The sequence below is a fragment of the Acipenser ruthenus genome, chromosome 5 (assembly GCF_902713425.1).
Source record: "Acipenser ruthenus chromosome 5, fAciRut3.2 maternal haplotype, whole genome shotgun sequence".
NCBI lineage: Eukaryota > Metazoa > Chordata > Actinopteri > Acipenseriformes > Acipenseridae > Acipenser > Acipenser ruthenus.
The window spans coordinates 36,757,061-36,783,685 of record NC_081193.1 but is presented as its reverse complement, the minus strand read 5'-3'; the positions used below and the strand labels follow the sequence as shown (position 1 = coordinate 36,783,685).

Genomic DNA, 26,625 nt, shown 5'->3' with positions numbered 1-26,625 from the left:
ATTTGAAAATGTGAAGTGACAATAATCTTGGAATTGTCTGCAGATGTTTTGTGGAAAAGTAAATGTTATTAAATTTGGGTAACTTTTGAAACAAGAAATGTACAAGTCAGTATTAAAAATCATGAAAGCTATAGTTTTAAAGTATATCAGTTTGTACTGTAGTTGCTTCTGGTGAAAATATATTAGAGTGAATACACTGCTAATAATAATGTAGTCTAAGGTGAATAAATTAACACTGAATTCTTGATACTAAGTTAGTAACTTAGCTGTTAGAATGCAACATTTTAAAGCATAAAACAATATTATTAATATTCTTTTATATTAATGTTATGATTAAGTATTATACAGTATATTTTAGTGAATATAGTATATGCAGTTTCACAAAAAAAATATTCTAAAAAAATGTAGCTAATAGGAGGCTCTTCTGTTTGACATGTTCTAAGCTATTCATGAAAAAAAAAACGTCAAGATTAATAATGCTATAAAATAAATATTTTCTAGTTACTTAATGGGTCCCTTGTCCTTACTTTAAACATATAATTTAAACAATTTTGTGTTTGGTTTAGAGGCACAGCAAGTGTTAAAGACTGAACTAAGCCACAAGCAAGTTATCTCTTTGCCATCCTTACAAGTGTTTAAATCTCAAGTGTCACTTGATCCGAACAATCACATAATGTTGTATTTTTACATAAAAGGCACTTAACTATTTATTTCTGTTACTGTTGTGTTTAGATCAGATGTAGACAAAATATATTAAAAGCTCCTGTGATTGCTGTAAATGCATTTGAAGTACAAAAATATCACACAAAAGTCAATTAGATTTAGTCAACCACAGCCAGTTGCTGCTCCTCTCTGCTGCTTCAGATAAGTTCTTCACTGTGCGACGCAACTCTTGGCTACTGAATCCGACGTCTCTGAGAAACCGGGTATTAGAGTGTGCCACAAATCCTCGACAACTCACCTCCACTGGGTAAACCCGGACTCTCCATCCTCGCTGTTCTGCTTCAGTGGCTAGTTGAGCATACTGCAGTTTCTTACTCTCATACGCCTCATCTACAGCATCCTCCCATGGCACTGTTAACTCTACCAGGTGAACAAGGCGTGCTAATCCAGACCACAAGACAATATCTGGTCGAAGGTTAGTGGTGGCAATCTCAGGTGGAAAAATAAGCCGTTGATCAACATCTGCCAGCAATGTCCAGTCTCTAGCAGCTTCCAGTTGTCCTGGGCGAGGATTGGTTTTAATACCTTTTCTTGGTGGTTGCTCTCCTGGGCAGAGGAATGTTGTCTTTTGTGTGTAATGTTTTGATGGAACAGGTGGCAACTTATTGGTCATGTTACGCTTGTCTTCCAATGCTAAGGTCAAACATCGCAGCACCTGGTCATGGCACCAAGTAAACCGTCCTTGGCTAAGAGCCACCTTACATCCTGTCAAAATGTGCCTTAATGTTGCAGGTGATGAACACAAAGGACATGAGGGATCTTCTCCTACCCAGAGGTTTAGGTTCTGTGGTGATGGGAGAACATCATATGTTGACCTGATGAGAAAACTGATCCTGCTCTGTTCCATTGACCATAGGTCTTGCCAGCCAATCTTGCGTTGTTCCACACTCTCCCATCTCATCCATTCTCCCTGCTTGGCCAGGGAAATGGCCTTTATACACCTCATCCTCTCCTCCTGCTTTTGCATCTCGTTGACTACCATCTTCCTCCGTTGAGCTGGGGCTGCCTTGTGCCATGTAGGAGGAGCTGAACTGAGACCAAGACCCCCTCTTCCATGCTGAACTTGCCCCATGATATCACCAATTCAAAGGGCAGTCTTTGCATCCTCCACAGCTTTCTTTCCCACCCACTTTCTTCCAGTTTTCAGCACAGATGCTGCCTCCCTTACGCATTTTTCGCGTGACTCTACTAATGTCATTTCCAGTCTGACCTTGGCGCACTTAAACTCCTCGGTTAGAGCGGATGCTGGTAGCTGAAGTATTCCTTTACCATAAAGTCCCACTCTACTGAGGCAGCGTGGCACTCCCAACCATTTCCTGATGTATGAACTGATTAATGCTTCCAGCTTCTCTACTGTTGTCAAAAAAACCTCATACACAGTCAGTTGCCACAGCAACCTTGGCAGTATACCAAACTGAAAGCACCAGAGTTTTAGTTTGCCTGGTAAAGCGCTGCTGTCTATGCTCTTCAACCCTTCCACTGCTTATATTATTAATTATACAGGTTAATACTAACAGTTACAACAGCAAGCACTTAATAGGAAAAAAAAAAAAACTATGATCTATAGTTCTCTTTTTGTGAGTTGTGTCCAGTTGTTCTGCTCGGATTTTGGTGTCTGACCAAATTTACATCAGAGCTTTAGTTTCTCGCACTGCCCATTTAATTTTAAGTTACCAGATTTGGAGAGTGAAAAACTAGGACTTTTTTCTCTTCAAGTCACTGACGCCTTACCAACTCTGAAGCCGTATGTAACACAATAATAGTTAAATAATTAAACATCTCGGGTGTATTTATTGCAGATGATAACACCTCATTATTTTCTTTATACTGTCATCTCAAAACATGTTAAATGTTTAAAAGAGTTCAGCTATTAATATTACCATGTAAACGTGATAAATACTTAATCAGAATGATAAAACAAGTACTGTAATATTATTATTATTATTTATTTCTTAGCAGAGGCCCTTATCCAGGACGACTACAGTCATTAACAAAAATACATTTCAAGGATCAATACATAGGATTGTTTGTTTTGTTTTTGAATGGAACTAACACAACCTTTGCTTTAACCACTGGACCACACAACCTGAGGAGGCTGTGTGGTCCAGTGGTTAAAGCAAAGGGCTTGTAACCAGGAGGTCCCTGGTTCAAATCCCACTTCAGCTACTGACTCGTGTGACCCTGAGCAAGTCACTTAACCTCCTTGTGCTCCGTCTTTCAGGTGAGAAGTAATTGTAAGTGACTCTGCAGCTGATGCATAGTTCACACACCCTAGTCTCTGTAAGTCGCCTTGGATAAAGGCGTCTGCTAAATAAACAAATAATAATAACAAATAATAATACATTACTCTGCTATTATCTTGCTGAGCACACCAATGATGTTTTGTTGCAAACGGACGACTTAACAGTTTTGCTGTTTCTGATTGGGACAAAAAATTAAGGCTGTTTTTGCTCTGCTTGTTGCCTCAGAATATGAACTAAACTATGCGCAAAATTTTTAGTTCTGAGTGGTGTTACAGTTCGTTTTGATTGTGAAGCATCTCATGGTTTTCTGTTTGATATTTTTCCTTTTTACAAGCAATAAAAAGAATTGGCGTATCACAGTCTACCATTCTACCAAATTACAGAGGAATAGTTGTATATTTTTTAATTAGAAAATTTTAGTTTACAAAAGCTCCCTTATTTTGAAGACTCAGTGTTGACAGGTATGCCTTTCTCATTGCAAGCCTGACGGTTACCATGGCGATCACCCCTCTGTCATCATAAGTCACGCGAACGGGACCTGAATGACTTCGAGTTCTTTTGCTTAAACAAAGTGCAGCGGTTAAGCAAAAAACCTTGCACTTTGGGTTAGAAGTAGTATATCGACCCATGCTGAACATTTCTGGATATGGAACTCAATTGGCAGAGTTCTCCGGTTGCCATAATTGAAACCAATACTTTTTTTTATCAATAATTTTCTTTTTTTTTATATAAATCCTGTATATATATATATATACAGTATATATATATATATATATATATATATATATATATATATATATATATATATATATACAATCAAATTGCTCTGTTTAAACTACATATATTGCTTGATTAAAAATATGTTAAAGACCATGATTAATTATAAATATAGAATATTGTTTCAGCTTCCATCTGAAAATGATAAATACTAGTTTTATTATTCATTCTTAAGGACACTCTTCACAATTTATAGAACCTTATTTTATAAGTTTATATCATGCATGTGCATTATAATGTGCATTATGTTCAGGCTGGGGTTGGCAGAAGAGTGACGGTTATGGATGGAAACCAATGTGGACAGCCCTTCGTCAGGCTCATGACGCATCCTATGAGCTGATACACTGCAGCTGTAAGAAGGAATGCAGAGGCCAGTGCAAATGCTACAAGGCCTGCCTCAAATGTGCTGCTTTCTGTAACTGTTCAGGAAACTGCTTCCATGATTAGTTAAATGGAGATGTCTTGCTTGACAGTACGATTGTGTTCATTTTGTTCTTCCAGGTTACTGTTGAATATGATAATAGAAAATATGGTAATAGGTGAATATTTTGTTGCGTACTGTAAACATTTATGTCTTTTGTAACAGATATGGGTTTTAAATGTATTATATTTTTGTTATAACCTGTTTGAACAACAATGTATGATCAATTGGGTAAATAGTTTTAGTGCGGTTGCAGTTTTCAGCTATGTACTACACACAAAAAAAAAAAGTTTCAAATGATTCCAATTAAAATACAAAGAAAAAAACATGTAGGTTAAACAGTTGTCTTGATAAGTCCAAATATAAAAGTCTCTTGACAAAATGTTTTGCCGGACCGGGCCGTACTGGCTTACTTTCACCTCTGGCGCCCTCTGTTTTAACCAGTTATGTATTCACTTGCATGCACTTCCTTGTGTTCCTAGAAATTGCTGCCTTTCGTGCAGCACTTTGTCAAAGGCTTTTTCTGAATTCCAAGTATATGATGTCATAAGCTCTTTTTTTGTGTCCATCCTTGCAGTAAATTCCTCAGAGATCTCATGGCAAGAAAAACTAGTATGGTTGCTCTATATATAACTCGGTTACTGCTGTCTTTCTCCAGAATCCCTCTTGTGTTTGGATTAAAAAGAACCAATTTTATATACTGACCATGCAAGGGTTCTAAATTATGGATCTGAAATAAACCAAATGGTTTCCAACAGTCCTATTAAATGAAGCATCACATTTGGAAACCCTACTTAAGGTTCTAATGGATAAAAATGGTTCTATTTAGAATGATATTATTGTTCTTTTGTATAACAATGATCCTTTAAAGAAAGAAAATTGTTCCACAGAAAGACTGAAAGAACCGTAGGGTACAGAAGGAACACATTTTCGTAAATCCTCTTACTTTTAAAAAATCTGATTGTATTATTGGTTCTTGGGTGGATCATGTATTATTTTAAAAAATATTATATTGTACATGGAAATACATTTTACACTTGGGGAACATATAAGTCACTAGTTGAATACGGTTGAATGGAGCAAAAAATGTCACATAAAATCAGTTGTTTGTGTTACCACATACAATTTTAACAATTATTTTTTTTACAAGGCAGTGTCACAGTTTTAACATTCAGTCAAACATTCCAGAAGATGTACTACCCATAAAACAAACAAAAAAATGGAAGACACCTTGCCGTGCCCTTATAACATTTAATGGTCAATTTCTGATGATTACAGATATCAGTAATGCTTTGTTGATATCAGTAATAATAATATTAAAAAAGTTATATCAATAACTCTTAATATAATTCTTGTATTAATAAAAAAAATCTTTGATATTAAAATAGTATGTTATTTAAATTCGAGTTTTTTATATAAACAATTATATTTTTGATATAAAAATGTGACGACATTACTGATATCTAAAATACAGTTATTGATATCATAAATTGATGATGACGTGTTAAATGCATGGCATAAAACACAAAGTACTCAAAACATCATGGCAGTGGTTCAGAAAATAATACCTGTCTGACCTTATTTATTTTAGTTTTTTTTATTGCAATAACTATAATTGTATATTGTACGCCAATATATCTGTTGTTGACGGTAGGATAGTATTTTTAAATGGAATCCTTCATATGAACAAGAATTCATGTCTTTTTCCAATCGACATTAGTTAATTTCCTCTGCATTTGTTTGTAAACTAGGGTTTTGCAAGTAAAACTAAAACACCAAGGCCAGCTGTTTATTTAAATGTGATCACTTTGATCACGCCTAAGTTCATGGTGCTGTAAACGGTATTTTTCTCCCAAAAAGCAGACTGTGTCGTTTGTTTCTGTGCAGCTCTGACCATTTGGTTATGCGCGTGGACAGCACGAGTTCGAGCAGCCATATGCATGACCTCAATCTACTGTAAAGATTATGGATGTTTTACTTTTAAATAAAAATGAATGACACAATCTAGTAAGTGGTAGTTTACAGAGACGCCGAATTTCCGGGTCCTGTGACTTAAATCAGTCAGGTGGTTTTGCGAAAGAGCAGTCGTAGGAGGAAGAGGCATTCATTTTTCTCATCTGATCTCCTTCCAGTTTCTTCAAACGAAAAACAGAAGACAATTTTTTTTTTAAAAAAACCCTCCCCTCCAAAACACACACACACACACACACACACACACATTGCGTTTCAGTGCTAGCTGATACGGAAAGAGAAGCGGTTGATTATGGCGAGCGGTATGGTAACAGAGTGTAAAGAGTACTTGTTCAAAGTTTTGGTAATTGGGGAGTTAGGTGTGGGGAAAACCAGCCTCATTAAGCGGTACGTACACCAACTGTTCTCCCAGCACTATAGAGCCACAATCGGCGTGGACTTCGCTCTGAAAGTTATCAACTGGGACAGCAAGACACTGGTCAGGCTGCAGCTTTGGGACATAGCAGGTAAGACTTCACAAGTCATGGACGCATTAAGTAAGTGACAAGGAATATTGTATTGCATGGTGCGCACATGTCAAATTAATATTAATTCTGATGTGCCTTTATGCTGTATTACAAGATGCATGTCTTTTGTTTACGTGACTACAAAGTAACTCTTCAGTGCCTTCAGGTTAATAAAACACAATTTGCAGAGATTTGTTACATTGTTTAAAAAGAAACCTTTCAGTTATAAAACTATTACAAACAATGTGGACTTCACAGAGCATTCAAGTTAACTAGGTTCATTACTTTTGTAACACTTTATATATATTGTGAAACAAGCTTTACAGTGTTACTTACACATTTTTTTCTTGGTCAAATCACATAGAGAAAAATAATGCCAATGGCTGGTTATCAGAATGCACATTTTTACCAGCACAGGGACATCCTGTTTATATTTCATCAACCACAAATAGAGGAAGCCCCTCCTCAGGATTTGGTCCATTATAGCTGGAATGGTTCACTTAGCCCTACAGCAGTTTGCAACTACTTAAACATTTTGACAACCATATTAATTTAAAACCCATCTTAAAAGTTTACATGGCATAATGCATTAACAGTATGTTTTTAGGTTAAATGACCAATTGAATTAAAGCAGGCAGTTTTTTCCTTTTGTTTTTGCAACAGAATGAACACAGAGGTGCAGTGGAGTTGCCTAGATTGTTAGTACAGTGCTTGTAGTGTAAACCAAAACGTTAAATAATATACTTTTTAAAAAATGTTTAAAGTGTAACGTTTTCACACTGAGAAAAGTGCTCTTAATACCTAAAATGTTTCGACTCTGGTCTGACTTACCCATAGAAAGTATTAAATTAACGACCATCTGGAACATTTAAACTAGAGCATAAAATAAACCTTAAATCTACAAATGGCATGACAGCAATTTCAAATACATAAGAGACAGATGTATAAATATATTGTTGTAGGGCAGGGGTCTTTACATCATCTGGAACTAAGTCAAAAAAGGCAGCCACTGGGCCTGCAAAATTGGGGGAAAAAAATTAATAATTGCGCGTATAAAGTTAGTATTCAGGTTTGTTTTAGCAGAAAAGCCTCTGCAAGGCTGCTGCACCACAACGCCTCGCCTCCCCACCCCTACATAATGTAACGTATTTGGTGTTTAAGTCATGTGAATAACCCTGTGGATGTACTGAAACATGATTGGCTGAGAAATTACGGCCAGTGCAAGAAGTGGCCAATTACCGCATCGAAATATGATTGGATGAGAAATGATACACAACGTAAGAAGCAGATTATCAGTTAGAGGCACTCGGGGAAGTTTCATAATGATTTTTTCTCTCACGAACACAGTTGCATTTTAAAACAGTACAGTGCCCTCCATAAGTATTGGGACAGTGAAGTCAAAATTGCTTTTTTTGCGTACACTCAAGCAGTATGGAAATACGAGTAAAAGATTAATATGAGGCAAAAGTACAGAATGTCACCTTTTATTTCTGGTGGTTTCAAGACATACATGATTTACCAACTAAGAATAACAGCACTTTTAGAGTTCCATCCCCCCATTTTATGTGAGCATAAGTATTGGGACAATTCAACTTAAAGCAAATATAGGAAGTATAAAAGCTAGTATTTAGTCACAAATCCCTTGCATGCAATAACAGCAGTGAGTCTGCGACCCATTGACATCACCAAACTCTTGGTATCGTCCTTTGAGATGCTTTGCCAAGTCTTTACTGCAGCCATTTTCAGCTGTTGCTTGTTTTGGGGAGTTTCTGACTTCAGATAAAACAGCAGCTTTATTTGTTGTGAATTCAACATTTTGTTTACATCATATCCAGTCTCACAGTAAGATGTCCAGATGGATACCCAGATATGCCATTGAATTGTCTTTTAATATGCAAATAACAATGGGTTTAAGACTGACGTGTTAAGCGTCAGCATTAAAAAAAATAAAAGAAAGATGCATTTGCTTTTACTAGTAGCTAATGTATAAGGTTTTTTTGCATGCATGTTAAATGGCTGAAGTAACATATATTGAAGGCTTTATTTAGCCACTTTCTTTTGAGACCTGGACTCTCTTCGGTTACCATACACAGTTAGAAACATACTGAAAATAAAAACCATCATGAAAAAAATATATAAATATATTGGGCCAGATAAATTTGCATTTGGGCCAGTAAAAACACTAGCTCAGTGGCCCAAGGGGCCAGTTAAAAATCTAAATGTAGAGCCCTGGAATGGGTAAAGGATCCCAGGTACAGCCCCTGATTGTACAACACTGACCAGAAAGCAGTAAAAGATTTAACAGTCCTGAGGTTAACCAGTAGCTGGTTCCACCACAGGGGGCAAGGGAAGAGAACAAGTCATCCAGTAGAGGATGGTGAAGAGGGGGAGAGGGAATGTAAGGAGACACAAGGGATTGGAGATAGGAAGGGGCAGTATGATGAATTTTAGCCCAGGTTCATTCTCACCCCTAGGCTAATTCTCACAACGGGGATGAGAATTAGCCCAAGCTATAATTTGCGGGGGTGAGAATTAGCCTAGGTTAACCGGGGGTGGGCATTAGGCTGTGACACCTGTCGAGTAATTCGGAGTGCTCTCTGGTTTGTTACAAGTGATGATGTTAGAACATTTACGATTGTTAGAGAGAGAGAGAGAGGGAGAGAGGGAGAGAGAGAGAGAGAGAGAGAGAGAGAGAGAGAGAGAGAGATGCTTGTCTCTCTCTAGCTAGCCTGTAATTATAACTAACAGCAAAGCTGTTTGCAGTGACAGTGCAGATTAGGCAAAAGCAAGTTGATTATAGGAGTATCACCTGGATTGTGCCAGCTACCTAAACAACCCAATGGGTTTAAAAAAAAGTGGGATGGCTTAAGCCCCCCCAAGCCTTATTGCAGAACCGCCCCTCGTACCACGCCTCTATCATGAGGGATCTGAACACAGTTAATATCTTACTGCAGATTATGTAAGATGATATTTGTTCTGAATACTTTAAACTCACCAGTGCCAGCAAATTCCTACATTTCTACAATACAATAAGGGGTGAGAATGAACCTGGGCTAAAATTCACCATACTGCCCCTTCCTATCTCCAATCCCTTGTGTCTCCTTATATTCCCTCTCGCCCTCTCCGTTCATCAAAGAAGAAAAAAAAACATTTCAAAATTGGCACAAAATGCTAGTCTAAAAACTTGAGTTTTTAATCTTGAATTAAAAATACTAAGTGACTTGGCATCTCTAATATCAGTTGGCAGTTTATTCTTTCCTTTGCTGTCTTCTACAACGAAATCCTTATGGTCACAGGCGCATTCTTCTGGGGTTTTCGTGACTAGACCATTTTTTACATTTCGCTACAATTTGCAATTCTGTTTTAAATCCCATGAGCGTGTATTTTAAATCCTCCCTGTAAATCTAACTATAATATAGCTTTAAATCCTGTGAGCAAGAACAGTCCTCAGTTTTTCTAATTGTAATCTTGTTTTAAGTCTTGCAAGCATGTACAATCCTCCCTGTCTGCGTAGTCTGCAATAGAAATGTAGGAATTTGCTGGCACTGGTGAGTTTAAAGGACATTGCCTAAAGGCCTGGACACACCAACGCATTGCATGAATGTAAGTGTATTTTATTCATACAGAATCATAACTTTGTGAATAGGACCTGTCAAGCCACAACTGTAAGGTTGTTGGTATGAAAAGAGAAAAATCTTACAAGTGTCACAGTCAGGCACTGCAGCAACAGAGAGACTCCTGCATTAGAAATAAAAATAGCTACTGTATAGTTGTTCAACAGCAGGGCACCTTTAATATCCTCATGAATATAGCTTGTGTAAATGCAAGAGAAACTAAGGACTGTCATAACATGATGTTTTGTTAGGTACCTGACAATACCCAAAATAGCAATATAGGAGATTCTATGCAGCTGCCAGCATGAGGAATCACCCATATCCAAGAAGAGCCAGCGTTTCTGATCTCGAAGCACTGGGACTGGTATTGAAAACGAATTTGTGTTTTATTATCTCCCTGTTTGTTTAACAATCTCAACAGTATTCAAACTTTGCTTTGTCTTTGAAGATAACCATTGGATGACCTAATGGCTCAGTGCCTGTGAGTCTGAAAACTAGGACAGCTTCTCATTAATTGCTGAAAAAACTGTTTTAAAAACAGGGTTTTCAACAGGGTTCTATTAGTGCTGTAAAGGTATTTGTTTCCTGCAGTAATTCAGAAAAATGCTCCATTTATTGGCTACCTAGAACTTGCAGTAAAATAGAGAAATACAACTTAAGGTCTACTGGTTAAATGAAATAGCTAATGTGACCAAAGCTGTACACAAAATGCTTTGTTGGATTTGCAATATTTTTCATGCCAAAGTTTAGGTTTTGTTGTAAAATAAACACGACTGTATGGTTGATAAAAAAAAGGCTTGGTTTCATAGCAGTTTGAGCAAATCTGGATTTTAGTGTGATCTTAATTAGGCTTGTCTTATTGAGATTAAGTGATTAATGGCATGAGATCTGATAGCTGCAAGCTTAGTATCACGCTAACTCAAATAAAACCCAAGGGAACTCCTAAAGTCAAAGAGAGTGATTTAAAAAAAAAAATGGGCGTGCCATTTGGGTTGTTGGACATGTCAGAAATAATTTTGCATCAAGATAAAAAAAATGACTTTCCGCTACAAATGTTCTGTCCAGGAAACAGGCTACTTAGCTTCACCCACAAGGCTGTTGTACAATGTGTGTCAATCAACTAAAACATGTAGACTCCAGTTCGGTTGGATGTTGATCCATAACACTCAACTAATTGTAAGAAACCCAATAGTTTGTCTACTTGAATTGGCGTGTTGTTTTCACAATGTTGCCTATGATTCCTTTAATTACCCCTAAAATCATTATTATGTGAACTTAACACTGTAACCTAATTGATTATTTTCGGGAAGGAAATGAAATAGAGAAAATGTCATTACATGTGTCTTTGTGTGATTTAATGAACTGTTGTAGATTTCTTTATGCCAATACCTTGTGCCAGGGATCTGGTACTGTAATTCAGAGATCTTAAAGCAGTTGAATTCTTATTTATAATGAAGGAGTAAGTGCAAATCTGGTCTGGTTCTAATTTTAAATTACTATAGCATGGTCTCTGTGTACTTTAAAATGGGATATCGTGTAGGGGCCCATAGCAATGTAGATTTTAAATTTTATCTAGAGAACCACTTTTCCAATTTTGGTAAACCTTTCCAAATACATTATTTAATTCATTGCCTTATGCTTTCCCAAACCAAAACCGTTTTGGTTTCATAAAATTCCAAACCAAACGATGCCTACGCCAGCTGAATTTCCAGGAGCTCATTGTGCATTTTGCTGAATGTAGACAGTTCATATTAGCATCCCTTAATTTTAATGTAACAACATAAATTAAATCAAAAGTTATTACAGGGTTACCTGATTGATTGTCAGCTCTCAGTAGGGATAACCACATCTTCATATAGTCAGGGGTTCTAAAAATGGTTAGTTGATGAGAGTTGCTGATATTGGCACTAGCTTTCGTTCTTTGCTGACATTTTGTAGGTGACGTTTTAAATTAGAAGTGTTTCCTTTTACCCTGCTTTTTTCTAATTATTTTTTTCAGTGATTGCACTGGGTTTCTTCATCAGAAACTATTTTAAAATGCAACCAAACATCTGATCTCGTTCGCTTTGAAGCAGACATGCTGATTTTGCATGCATAATGGCAACTCCTCCAAGCGTTAAACCAAGCATTCCAAACTCTGAGCATGCTTTATCTCTAGCTCCAAGATCCGTCAAGCGGAAAAGTCTCCTACAATGCGGGCGCTTCCCGTAAGGATCTGATTGCTTTCCTGCTTCTTTCCGATGTTTCCACGACCAAAGTTATTCATCCGACTGCTTCATCACCATCAGTTCATTCACCTCAATCAAGTTCGGATTCTCCTGCATCTGCCTCAAATAGTCCAATCCATACTGACTCCACTGGCGACATTTCCAACATTTAGTCATTTTTCAAGCTCTCCAATCACTACAATCCACTATTTCTGGTCTAGATAAGTGCCTTTCTACTATTGAGACCCACCATAAATCATCTCGGCTAGCACACAGTCTGTGCTCTGTCGGTGCTTTCCAGTTTACAGCAATTTTGAATCCAAGTACCTCACCTGGTCCCAGCAAGGTGCAGCAGCAAATCTCAATCAGGAGTTTCTCTGTTGCCCCGTCCATCCCTGGTTTCCAGTAGAATTTGTGCACAAATCCAGGAAGGTAAGGACGTTAATCTTGTCCTTCTGTTGCTCTCTTCCCTAGAAGTCTATGACAATAGAATTTTGGATTGCGGCAAAGTTTCTGTCGAACTGAAATCCAAAGACTCACACCTGTTTAAAAAATGAACCCCCTCGGAATTTGTTACTGCCTTCAGTCTCTACAGGGACATTCTCTGTGACGCATATCCAACATGCCATCAGGAACTAGATGCCAATCTCAGTGTAGTTACTGATTTATCAATGAGATGTGGGGGTACAGCTTTTTATGACTACCATAAGTCGTTTTCTGCCAAAGCAGCCACAATCTTACAACAGTTTAATGTCAGGGTAAACTGGGGTGTCCTGGACAACGAATTGTTTTGTCAACATTTTGCCGGTCTAAATCATTCTCGTGCCAGGTTTGTGGTTCTGCTCATCATAAATCCACTCAATGCGCTTTAGCAGTGCAATCATATCAAACGCAGAATTTTTATCCTCCTCTCGCACCTTCTGCAGATACCGCTACTCCCCACTCTCAGCCACGATCAATCTATTCTCGGCAAGGAATCCAAAACTACCCATGGCCATGGATTCCCTAAGGTTTCCCCCTACTGTTTCAGTAGGGCGTTTTCCCTAACCTGAGCACTATGTGGTTTATTCTGCAAGGTGGTGGAGGTAGAGGTGGCCTTGTCTTTTTGGTTGAAGGTGGCCCGAAGCCACTTGTCCTGCCCGCCGCCATTAGTTAGTTTAAAATGTTGTTTTAAATCTTGCATATATTGCCGGCATAGGGGCGGATAATGAGCTCCTATGGACAAGGCCATGGTTTCATACTGTATATTGTATGGGAATGTTTCCTTTAAACCAATAAATGATCATTCTACATCAATTGTGGATTCTCATTTCTGAATGAGCAAGTCACTTAACCTCCTTGTGCTCCGTCTTTTGGGTAAGACGTTGTTGTAAGTGACTCTGCAGCTGATGCATAGTTGACACACCCTAGTCTCTGTAAATCGCCTTAGATAAAAGTGTCTGCTAAATAAATGAATCCTGTTTTATTATTATTTGTTTATCTGCCTTTTTACATATCCACCCTCACTCTGGTCCCAACGCAGTCAGATACGTGACGGATTACTGTTTATTTTTTTTTTACAATTACATTTAATTCAGGACAATCTTGCGTTAAATAACCACCTTTTATTATAATACAAAATCTTACAGATTTCCAAAAACATTGAACCCAAACAATGGGTGAAGAAAAATAAAAAATAGTTGGAGTACAGCCTCATCCCTTGGAGCATCCCAGTGCCGCCTGCTAAAAAACAAACAATAAAATAAGACAAGGCTGGGAGTGAGTTGGTGGTGGTTTGGGAGGAGGTGGTAATTCAAAAGCAAGGCAAGACTGAGTTTGCAAAATAGGTTTATATTCCTGTAGGTTAATTGAAGCTTTCTGGTAATGGGCTTATAGAGTAACCAATGAATGTACCAGGTACTTGTACTATGGATTTCCTGCCTGAAAACCTTGCAAGCTAATAATTTTCCAGTGTGTGTATAACGTTGTAGTCTACTAGCCTATTGTTTTGAAATGAAGTTATGACTGAATTATGTATACATATTTGAGGGTTCTGTAGCAGTAGTCACAGTCGACATTGGTTATGTTTGTATTTTCTTTGCTAATCTGTCTTTAACTTAGAGTTTTTAAAAACAAAAACGCCACAATGGTGAAGGACATATAAGCATCAGATGCATTTAACCCTATTCGTGAATGTTTTATGCACAAACAACCATCCCTTGTCTAAGACATACATTGTTGTAAACAAATCAAACTTTTATACATTTTAACCGTTAAATGAATCTGTATGTTTTTTTTTTTTTGACAGTTCCCTTGTCCAGGTGAGGTAAACAACACATACATCAAATAAATAAACAGGTAGCATATTGGTAGTGCAAGGATAGTGCATTAGCTGAAGGCAGTGAGAGATGGAGCAGTCCTGAAGTTCTCGGGTAGCTGGTTCCACCACAGAGTGGCTAGGGAAGAGAAAGAGCGGGCATGAGAGGATGGAGAGCGGAGGGAAGGCATGACCAGTCAGCTAGTGGAGGAGGAGCGGAGAGGGCGAGAGGGGATGTAGAGAGACATGAGGGATTGGAGGTAGAAGGACAAATAGATGTCACCTTTAAAAAAGAAGGTACAACAAAATGAAAAGGCACTCAGTTGATACGCTTCTGTAACAGGGCGAGGTGCCCTGTACATTGATTTGTTTGTTTTATTTTTAGAACGGGGTCTCCCCCTCCGCCCCTGTGCAGTGTATTTTGTATTTGTTTTGTTTTATGATTTATTATTGTATTTATATTTATGTGACGGCAAAGTGCCATGTGTTTTTTGTTGTTGTTTTTGTATTTATTTAGAAATGTATTGACGGCGTAGCCGATTGTTTTGTTTAGTAGCATGGATGGGTAGCCCCATCCAAATTAAAAACCTCGTGCAGAAGGTGGCCATCTCCCGAATTAATATTAAGTGATTAATTTGTTGCTAATCTGGAGATGGTCACCTGCATAAAAGCCTGCAGCGCTCTCAGTTTGGTGGGTGTTAGGCGTGAGAGTTGAGAGAGCAAGAGAAGCGAGAGAGAAAACGAAACTTAAAAACTTATAGGATCAGTGAAGGCTACTGCCCAGCCTGACCTGTATTGTTTCATATTTTGTGTTTGTGATTATTTTTGTTTAACCTTTTTATTCAGTTTTTTCTGTTTTTTTTTAAGTCTTTTCTGTTTGAACCTTTTATTTTATTTCTGTATTTGAATAAACGGCGCGCAGCGTCTCTTTTTGAAACTGCAGTACTACCTGGTGTCAGTGTTTTGGTTCCTGCTTCTGACCTGACATCACCACTCGTCCACCCTGTCACAGCTTCTTTCTTCCTCCATCTTGTACAAGTTATTTACATCCAGTTCATTGTTTACAAGTCATGCACAAAAGCGCCTTCTCTGGCCACAACATTGTATTTCATTTCCTTGATGAAGGTTACTAGGCGTCCTCTGCTTTTGATCAACTTGGACACATGATGTTTAGTCCTGTGCGAATCATAGTAGTTAGCGAACAGTTACTTTAAATATTCTTAATTCCTGACTTCAGTCTGTAGGCACACACACATACAAACATTGCTGTTGATAAAAAAAAAAAAAAATCTGGTAAGAATATTGTTGAGCACTGAGGCTGAGGGCTGGCGCTGTTATCTTGTTTTATTTGTTTTATTTTGAAATGTTTGATATTGATTGACCAGAATTATTATTTATTTGTTTTGCCTTCTCCAGGGCTCCCTTCGGGGCAATGAGCCCTGGGGAAATTTCCCTAGCCTCTCCGCCATCTTGGTGACTTGCATACATTTTAAGAGGTAGTTTTGAATTTGATAAAGTGAGTGAACTTTAGTGGTGCTGTGCAGCTGAGAGTAAATGCAATGAGCTCAGTTTATGTAATTCATGTAGCCTAATAGCTAGAAGGATGGATAAAGAAAGAGATACAAAGTGGACTGTTGCACCTTTTTTAAATGCTGTACACAAACATATGCTATAACTGCCTTTTAGGATGGCTGCCACATTCAAAAAGCATCCATTTCAAATGTACTTGATCCAGGCCCTATTGCTGACTCTGCTACCTGGCACTAATGTTAATGCAGTGCAGAAATATTTATTGATAAAATGATACTGAGGATACTTAAGCCGACCTTTTTTGAACAAGTCTGATATGCTTTTATTGAGGGAAATGCAATTTATATCATAGTTAACTGTTGCTATAAAGAAACTAAACAGTCTGTTCTTTAAATGTTTTATCACTGCTTAGTGTTTCTAGAGTGGTCTAGTTGTATCTTTTTTTTTTTAGATGAATTTGACAAGGATTCATTTTTTCAGCTATTCAGAGACAGTACAGAGTACATATTAGCATAAATGATTAATCTACTTTCTCATGTATCCCACTGTCCCTGCTGTTGGTTAGAAGTGGCAAATCACATCTGAACTGCAGCTCAGGCTTCTCGAAATTGAAATTATTTAAGCATCAAAAATTCATATACATTCAGGGGTCCCTGAGTGGCTCATCCAGTTAAAGCACTGCTGCTGGGAGCACAGGATGAGTCACACAGCTTGGATGGCACCAGTTCACGTCTGGGCTGTGTATAGAGGTCAAACTTTGCTGGGAACTCCAAAGGGGGCTTCACATTGGGTCTGACGCTCCCGGGGTGGGGAATGGGAAACCGGCAGGGATTCCTTCTCATCGTGCAACAGTGATCCCTACTGGCCAGACACTGAGCACATTCAGAGTGGATAAACAGCAGAGCTGATCTCTGTTCTCTGGGATCGGTAGCCCGCCCACCTCTACTCTGGATTGTTCGGCGTAAAAGCGATTCTGGCTTTAGGCTTGTGAGATCGGAGGACACCCACACGCCCTCAGAAAGTCTGTGCTGTGTGGAGACTCACTGAGGTGAGGAGAAAAAAAAAAAACATAATTGGACATTCCAAATTAGGGGGGAAATAAAAAAAAAAATTGGTCACTCTAAAATGTTTAAAAAAAATAAAAATACAATCATATACATTCTACCATGATATGCTATATGTTTTATGAAAGGTAGAAGTCTGTATATTTCAAATATAGATTTTTTTAAACCCCCCCCCCCCCCCCCCCCCAAAAAAAAATCTTAAAACGCGTATATTATTCACGACTTAGGTTGCGGACAGGATGCTCTTTACAGACCATTTTTCCTCAAATAATCAAAGCTTGCAGTTCATTGTCAAAGCAGAGGTATCATTGCACTAGTATCAGTAACATTTATAATTTTCCTGCTACCTGGTGTTTGGGAATTGTTCAAGTCTTGTAACTGTCTGGTCTCTAACAGACCCATTAACATGTTTTCACTCATTACTGATAGCTATTTTGTATTTGCGTGGCATGTTTGTTTCTTGTTTATGTTGGCAATTCTAGTAACTGATTGAAGAAAGCCCCTTGAATGTGCTGACCTTCAATAAGATATGCTCCATATAGCTTCTCCGCAAATCATCTTCCCTAGCTATTATAACAGTAGCATATTAAAAGTTAAAACAGCAAAGATAAAAAGGCCACACAAGGGAGTAAACACACTGTATAAAAAACACACAATGTTTGGTAAAGCTTTTAATGTATAGAAAAAAAAACATTATTGGCAACAACAACAAAAAAATCAGATACTTGAATTTGATACCAGAACCAAAAATCTGAACTGTTTTTACAGAAAAACTAGCACACAAATTTGAGGTTTTTCCAGGGAGATTCTGATTCGTTTCTTCTCTAGAGCTTTAATTCCTTTCTAGCTCCTGGAAGACTGTATAGCTGCTGGGAATAGACGTGTTCATTAAAAAAAGTAAAAAACAGTACATTGGCATGAGCGATTTTAAATGTGATTATGGTGGGGCCAAGAAAATAGGAGCATTGCTTGTTGCTATTTGGCTGTGGAGTTAGGGATTTCATTTATGTGCATTTCTGGAAGAATGTCTACAAAGCAAGATTTGGTTGCTTGTAAGAGAAAATGTGACATAAGCTCTTAAACCTATTTTGTGGATTTCACACAGTAGCTTTATAGCAGCAGTGACAAGACAGTCATGCTAATAAAGAAATAACAGAAAAGTATGTACAGTTTGTATAAGGTTGGCGAAGGCCTTATACAGTAGTTGTGAAACGGGTCTGTAAAACACAGTATTTGTGAGTAAAGTTTGTAAAATGTTTTTTTTCTTTTCTTTTCTTACCATAGTAACTTATAATGCTTAGGAAAATGTATTGGACGTGTGTTTCTTTAAGGTTTACAGCTTAACACTGCAGTAATCCAATAAATAACTAAAGGAAATTAACAGTTAAACAGAGATGGCTTATTACCATTTTGGTATTTTTTCATTTTAGTGTACCGTGTAGTAAACCCTTTCCAACTGCAGCAGGGAGCTCATTCAGATATAGAGTTGATCTATTCTATCGGCCCTGCCACAGCCGAACACTGTCAACACACTACCAATCCAGAATACTGTACATTACAAGTAACTCATTTGGGGAAATGGAAGCGTTTGTTAGTTGAACAATATTTTGTATTGAATTGATTTTGGGTTAAAATGATATCTTTCTAGTACAGTGTATGTCTGGTGTTTTGTGTCTTCATCTGTGAATTGAAGATCATGTTTTTGGTGTACAATGTTTGAATTCCAGTAAAAGAACAGTAGATCATTTCTTCAATTCCATGTATACATAAAACCAACGGGTAAGAAGAAGTTTGTCTGCCACAATTCATAAAACCTGTCCTGTGTTTGATTTATCGCACTTATCCACCTGTACAAGTTGAACACGATAACTGGCTTGATTTTACACCAAAGTTTTATCATACACTCCTAACCACATATTGCATATTGCTTACAGTTTAAAAGAACTGTTTACGTAGTGCTTAAATGTTGTTAATTAATTATAAACAACATGCGTTTCCGGAGCTGACAAGTGTGAAACTGCAGGTCAAACTAGAAAATGGCCCCTATACAAAGTTTAATGAAGAAAAAAATTAAACACCCTTCTAACTTATGAATAATACTATATTCATAGTGTTGGGTTGACATTTCCCTTGCTTTTGTTTGTTGATTTACTACAGATTACAGAAGTAGACAGTTATGAAGCAGTTCCCTGTTTATTGGAAGGTATGAAGTTGCAACCACTGTGGGATCGTCTGTGTACTGTTTACTTGTTATAATTTATAATTACGCTTGCTTAGTAATTCAGTCATTGCCCATGATCAATGTGTGTAGTATACTGGATATTCCTATATGCATGTAAACCTGGAATATTAAATCCCACCTGCATGTAAACCAGTTTTCTCCAGAATACGCCTTTGTTGTGTATGTAAATGTACTGACTGACTCCCTCAGTAAAATGATACATCCTTATTTAGTTATACAGTACTTTTGATTGTCTACTTTCAAATATGTAAAAAAAAAAAGTCACATTTAAGATTGCTTTAAAAAAAAAAATCTGCAGTGTAATACATTTGCACAGTTTCTGTTTGTCCAGTTTAAAGTATATTTCAGTAATACACAATTTAAGGGGAGTTTCCAAGGATTTCAAAGGCTCTAGCAAGAGAGTTGCTGTTTCGGTCAGTTTTCTATACATGTGATGTTGCAATGCACTCGTAAAAAAAAAAAAAAAAAAAGATCATGCACCTCAGACACTAAGCAATGTTTATTCATTATTTGTTTATTTGGCAGACGCCTTTATCCAAGGCGACTTGCAGGTGTTACAGGGCAATACAAGGTTACAATGCAAGCTTAATATGTAATACAGTATAGTTTACAGTAAGTGCAAATAATAGCACTAAAATACATTATGAACAAGGATGCAGCAAGTTAGAATTACAACAACTTATTTCAACAATGACATAATAGTAGTGCAATAGTGCAAGGACAGTGCATTTGCTGAGGATACAATAACGTGGTGCACAGTAGGAGGGGCAGATCTAGAAATGCAGTCTAAACAGTGGGTCTTGAGGAGGCCGCGGGAGGCAGTGAGAGACGGAACAGTCCTGAGGTTTGCCGGTAGCTGGTTCCACCACTGAGGGGCTAGGGAAGAGAAGCAAGCATGGGACGGTGGAGAGTGAAGAGAAGACATCCTTTGAAGCTGTGTGGTCCAGTGGTTAAAGAAAAGGGCTTGTAACCAGGAGGTCCCCAGTTCAAATCCCACCTCAGCCACTGACTCATTGTGTGACCCTGAGCAAGTCACTTAACCTCCTTGTGCTCCCTCTTTCGGGTGAGACGTAATTGTGACTCTGCAGCTGATGCATAGTTCACACACCCTAGTCTCTGTTAGTCGCCTTGGATAAAGGTGTCTGCTAAATAAATAATAATAATAATGACCAGTCGACCAGTAGAGGAGGAGCGCAGAGGGTGAGAGGGGGTGTAGGAAGACACGAGGGATTGGAGGTAGGAGGGGGCAGTGGGGTGAAGAGAGCGGTAGGCAAGAACAAGGGTCTTCAATTGAATGCGAGCTGATAGGTAGCCAGTAGAGGGTGCGCAGCAGAGTGGTAGCATGAGAGTAGCGAGATTGGGAGAAAACAAGGCTAGCATAAACTAAAGCAATTTGAAATTAGATTGTTATGAAATGTGTAGTGCTGAAGCATATTCATAGTCATCACAAAAGAACATTTTAAAAAGTAAACATTGGCAGTCCTACACAGGGTTTGATTTTTAAAGAAACACATTTAAAATAAATCTTTGCAAGTGATGCAGAATTTAACCAAGAATAAAAAAGGTCTAACTATTAGATTAACTATTAGAACCATTCAACTACAGTAGCTTTATTACTAACTTTAGAATGTGTATCATGTCAGTCAGAGATGCATATTAAGATTAATTCAATTTCCATTAGACTTTCAGCATCCATGATTCGCATGGCCATTGCTCATTCGCCCTCACAGTCCTGTTTTATTTCTTAGTGTGCTCGCAGAGCACTGTTATTGACCGTGCTTTTCTTAATAAACACTGCGCAGTGTTCATGCACTGTGTGTTTGGATTATTTCAGTGGAGAAGACATTTTATTTGCTTCAGTTGTGGTTTGAATGGTCTGTACATTGTCTACCAGCCTAGTATGCAGCCAGTAGCTTAATTTCAAAAAATTCCTTCAGTTTGTATCTTGTTAGTTTGTTCTAGTGAGAAACTTCTAAGGAACATTAAGGTGCCTAGACTCTTCAGACATCAGTGATCTTACAGTTACTTCAACCATACTCAAGTAATACAACCTTTAAAACCCCCTTTTTTTTATCAACATTGGCTTTCAATCTGTACTGAACAGAATCCAGGATATTACGATAACTTGATTTTTTGCATTTTTCCCCACCAGGAAACATCTGTGATGTTCCTTAAGTGTGACTTTCCTGTCGTAGGAATAACACAAATAAAATGCTTAGGTTAGTAGCTTATCAATTTCAAGTAATCAACCAATTTTAGTACAACTCAGGTGAAATGAAACACAGCATAATTGCTATGCAGTCTTATGAAGGGAATCTGCTTGGCACTAACGGTGAGGGAAGAGATTGTCACACATGCACTCTGTCATCTGTTTGGCTTTCACTTACAATATGCTCTCTGCCTGGTTCCATGCTTTTATTTATTGGCGCCTGCTGATTTGATATGTGACTTTGAACAAATCAGACAGGGGGGCTGATGGATGTTTGCCAGTGTGCTATACTACACAGCATCCCTAATGGGAACTGGTGATAACAAAGACTTTCTATTGACATTTTTATTTAATACCTGTGATATATTAATCTGTTTCAGAAGTTCAGAGTCAGACTGAAAACACATTGACTTTATTTATTCAGCTGCAGAGTCACTTACAACAACGTCTCACCCGAAAGACAGAACACAAGGAGGTTAAGCGACTTGCTCAGGGTCACACAATGAGTCAGTGGCTCAGTCAGGATTTGAACCGGGGACCTCCTGGTTACAAGCCGTTTTCTTTTAACCACTGGACCACAGAGTCTTCATTTACATACGCAGGTACATGCAAAAAAATATATTCCCATAATATACATGTTCCTACGTTATGACCAGGAGGTATAATTGCAGTATCTGTGAAAATAAGCACCCTCTGCAAAAATTATTGGACATCTGCAATTTTTTATAATAATGCAATATCAAACCGTACAAATATATTCCTACCATGTTAAGCGCTGATGACTTTTAGGGCGATGTTTAATGTGCTCCAGATATGCTGCTACTGCACATCCCATGATGACGTGATTGGTCTTCCAAACATAATCCACTGTAATGTATTGTTAAAGCAGCCACAGTGATCCAAGTCAAATACATTACACTTTACAGTTTGTTCATACAGTACCAGAGTGAATCGCACAAAACAGTTTCTCATACCCAATGTATTGAAAAATATTGCATATATCCTCTGTGTCGAGGACGTGAGTTCTGTAGTGCAAATGGTGAAAAGTTTAACGTAACATAACAGTACTGTTTCTTTTATTTGGGATTTGTAATTCTCATACAAAAAGTAATTTTATCACATTGAAGATCAAGACCGTGCACTCATATTTCTACTTCTATCCCACATACCTGTGGACAAGACAGCCTCTTTGTCCTTCTCCAACATTGAACGTGACTAAATTTTCAGGAATTGTATGCCAATGTGTGTAATTTTAATCTGGGTTCTTACACTTTTTTACATCGTGTGATGCAAAAATGTCTCCTTCCAAATGTTTTCAAATGAAGCCAAGTTGCGTCACCTCTCTTTTTCTGTCTGTGCCTTCAAGCGAGTTAAACTGTATCTTGACTTATGGGAGACAGGTATTGCCATTTTTGCTGTCACACAATTGACTAAGTTTGCAAGCACACCATTGAAGAGCACATCAAATCTCATTCTGAACATTGGTTTTGAGATGGTAATGCACTGGTTGTTTTCTCATAAAATGTTTGATTTATGACCCCTTACTGCTTTCTCTCTCTTGAACACAAATATAGATTGCTTTCATCAACTTGGCTATTTTACTCTACACATAATTGAGCACCTTGCCAAAGAGAGTTGGCATCTGTGGAGAAAAAAAACCAAAAAAACATTATGCGTTTGCAAGTATGTAAAGTGTCTGAATGATATCCTGTTTTTACTTCATATTGGAGCTGGGACAAATGTATTCAAAGGCATAAACTGTCATCTTGTGTTCACCAGAAATGTCACACATCATGTAATTATTGTACCATAAGAACTGCCACCAGTATTTATATGTAATATAGTAATTGTTACAGTATTTTACAGTATTTACATGTAATATATTATTAATTATTATAATTATAAAACTAGGAGGAGTGGCAAACACTGTTGAAGCAGTAAAGGTCATTCAAAGTGATCTAGACAGCATTCAGAACTGGGCAGACACATGGCAAATGACATTTAATAGAGAAAAGTGTAAGGTACTGCACGCAGACAATAAAAATGTGCATTATACATATAATATGGGAGAGACTGAAATTGAAGGAGGAGTTTATGAAAAAGACCTAGGAGTTTATGTTGACTCAGAAATGTCTTCATCTAGACAATGTGGGGAAGATATAAAAAAGGCCAACAAAATGCTTAGTTACATTGTGAAAAGTGTTGAATTTAAATCAAGGGAAGTAATGTTAAATAAACATTACAATGCATTAGTAAGACCGCATCTAGAATATTGTGTTCAGTTCTGGTCACCTCACTACAAAAAGTTTATTGCTGCTCTAGGAGTGCAAAGAAGATTGACCAGAATTATTCCGGGGTTTAAAAGGCATATCATATGCAGACAGGCTTAAAGAATTGAATCTATTCAGTCTTGAACAAAGAAGACTATGCGGCGATCTGATTCAAGCATTCAAAATTCTAAAAGGTATTGACAATGTCGACCCAAGGGACTTTTTCAACCTGAAAAAAGAAACAAGGGGTCACAAATGGAGACTGGATAAAGGGGCATTCAGAATAGAAAATAGGAGGCACTTTTTTACACAGAGAATTGTGAGGGTCTTGAACCAATTCCCCAGTAATGGTTGTTGAAGCTGACACCCTGGGATCCTTCAAGAAGCTGCTTGATGAGATTCTGGGATCAATAAGCTACTAACAGCCAAATGAGCAAGATGGACCGAATGGCCTCCTCTCGTTTGTAAACTTACTTATGTTCTTATGTTCTAACTGAAATAAATAAAATACATTGTACTGTTAGGAATAGTGTTTTACAGTTCTGACACCTGACAGTTGTAGCTATTGATATGCTATCGCGTGGAAACACCTTGTCCTGTTCTGATGCTATCTGATATAGGTTGGGATGATGTGTCAGTATATCATTTGCAGGGGATATATACAATCTGTTACAAACAGTTGTCTGTGTTGTGGCAATTCTGCAGACCGAAAGCTTAAAGCTATTCAGGTTTGATTGTGGGTGAATCATTTTTTGTTGTTGTTGCAAAACTGCCATCACCACAGTGTCAAAGCCTTGTATTATATCAGAAGCCATTTGAGGTAGAAACGTAATATTTGCAGGGTTATATAACTTGCATAAGAAAATCATATAATTCATGTGTGCACCAAACATTAATAGTAGCTTATTAAGATTAAGAGACTTCATAAGGCATTTTGTGTTAAAATGTGGTATACAATGGATTCCTAATGATTTTGACCTGCTGAATCCAAAAATACTGTAGACCAAGCTGAAATGTGTGTTCTTGACCCTCAAAATTAGGGAAAACAAAATGGCTGCCAACTGTACTGTATACCTCTATAATGTCTGAACTATCTGGGATAGAATCATGATCTAGGTGTCTTTTCCTACATTTTAGGCATCCACAAATCCATTAAAACTAAAATTAAAACTGTATGAACATGTCTTTAAAGGGGTTTCTAGGTATGGTCAAAGTTATTTTCAAAATGGCGGCCATAAAAATTCATACATGGTATTTTCAACACATGCATAAGTTTATGCACCACCCAAAGAATATAAAATAAAGATAAAGTATTAGTAAATTTTCTGTTGCAAATTATATCAGCATACGTGTTAATTGCTGGCTTTGTTCATACAGTCTCCTACACATTTGCAAGTACCAGTACAAGTTAGTCTGCATTTTCTACATCTGCACCTCAGAGAAGAGCATCTAGTTGTGCAGCCACATGTTATGAGTTGCATGCAGGTACAGGTGGAAGAGATAGGAGAACTGGTGTCATCTGATCATCTTTGAGTTCCCGTTGTTGTGGAAGGTTAGGTTTCAAGCGAGTGGCTTCAAACCAAATTAAGGCTTGAAAATGTGCCCTTCTAATATGGTGCCTCAGAGCATCGGTTGTTGGGGGTAGAAATTCAGGGCGCACTGCTTTATTGAAAAGTATAGCTCTTGCTTTGTCAGTTGTGGCCACATTGGGAACTTTGTAAACTCTACATATTAATGACTCTACATTCACCATTGTTTCCTCAGTAAGAGGTTCTAGTCCAAGGCCACGAAGCAGTTCTTTGTGCCAGAAAAAATACATTGAAAGCTGTTTTCTTGGTGTGGCCAGACAGGAATGAGGTTGTATCACTACCAGTTATGACATGGTTGTATCACTACTAGTTATGACATGGAAAGGTAGAAGCAGCTGTGCAGTTGAGTGGCCTAAGCCACTTGATTTAACCCTTTGCAGTCCTGTGTCGGACCTGGTCCGACATTGCAGTTTTCCCTTTCCTGTCCGATATCATCAAAAAAGTTTTTTTCTCCGGAAAATGCCGAGAAAACCATTCAATGGGCAATACAGATAGCCCTGGCACCACATAGATAACACGGACATAAACAAACAAGATAGCTGCTTCCGCATCCAGCGCTCAAAGAATATCACAGGCATTTGCAGAGCTTTTTTTAGATGTTATAGTAATAAAATAATGACTTGGATCGCATTATTGAGGAGTTTGGTGATAAAACGAGTGATCAGGAGATGATTTATCAGTATGCACTACTATGAAGAGGTATGTGAAAAATACAGCGAACAAGGGGTTGGGCGGGGCTGGAGATGCAGTTCTGAGTGTCCTGTTGATATGCAGTGCCTTTTAAACCTGTTTTACTGTGAAAAAAATACTTTTAAACAGCGCGTCTAAAATAAACTGCGCGTGTGAAAATAAATTGGACCTGACGCGCTGAATAAATGGACCGCAAAGGGTTAATCACCTCCCTCACAGGAATGAACTTTGGCTTCTTATGTGTTCCTGCCTTCATCCACAGGTGTGTGCACC

At 37.8% G+C, this 26,625-nt stretch overlaps 1 protein-coding gene across 1 annotated transcript in view; it reads left to right on the top strand.

Annotated features, from left to right (window-relative positions):
- The first annotated feature begins 6,091 nt into the window (after nt 1-6,091).
- The window catches only part of LOC117402311 (ras-related protein Rab-32-like), a 41,847-nt gene continuing 21,313 nt past the window's right edge, over nt 6,092-26,625 (top strand). The window contains exon 1 of the mRNA XM_034003337.3: nt 6,092-6,641. Within this exon, the coding sequence (XP_033859228.1) occupies nt 6,428-6,641 (214 nt within the window). The 5' untranslated portion in view covers nt 6,092-6,427. The remainder of the gene's footprint in view (nt 6,642-26,625) is intronic.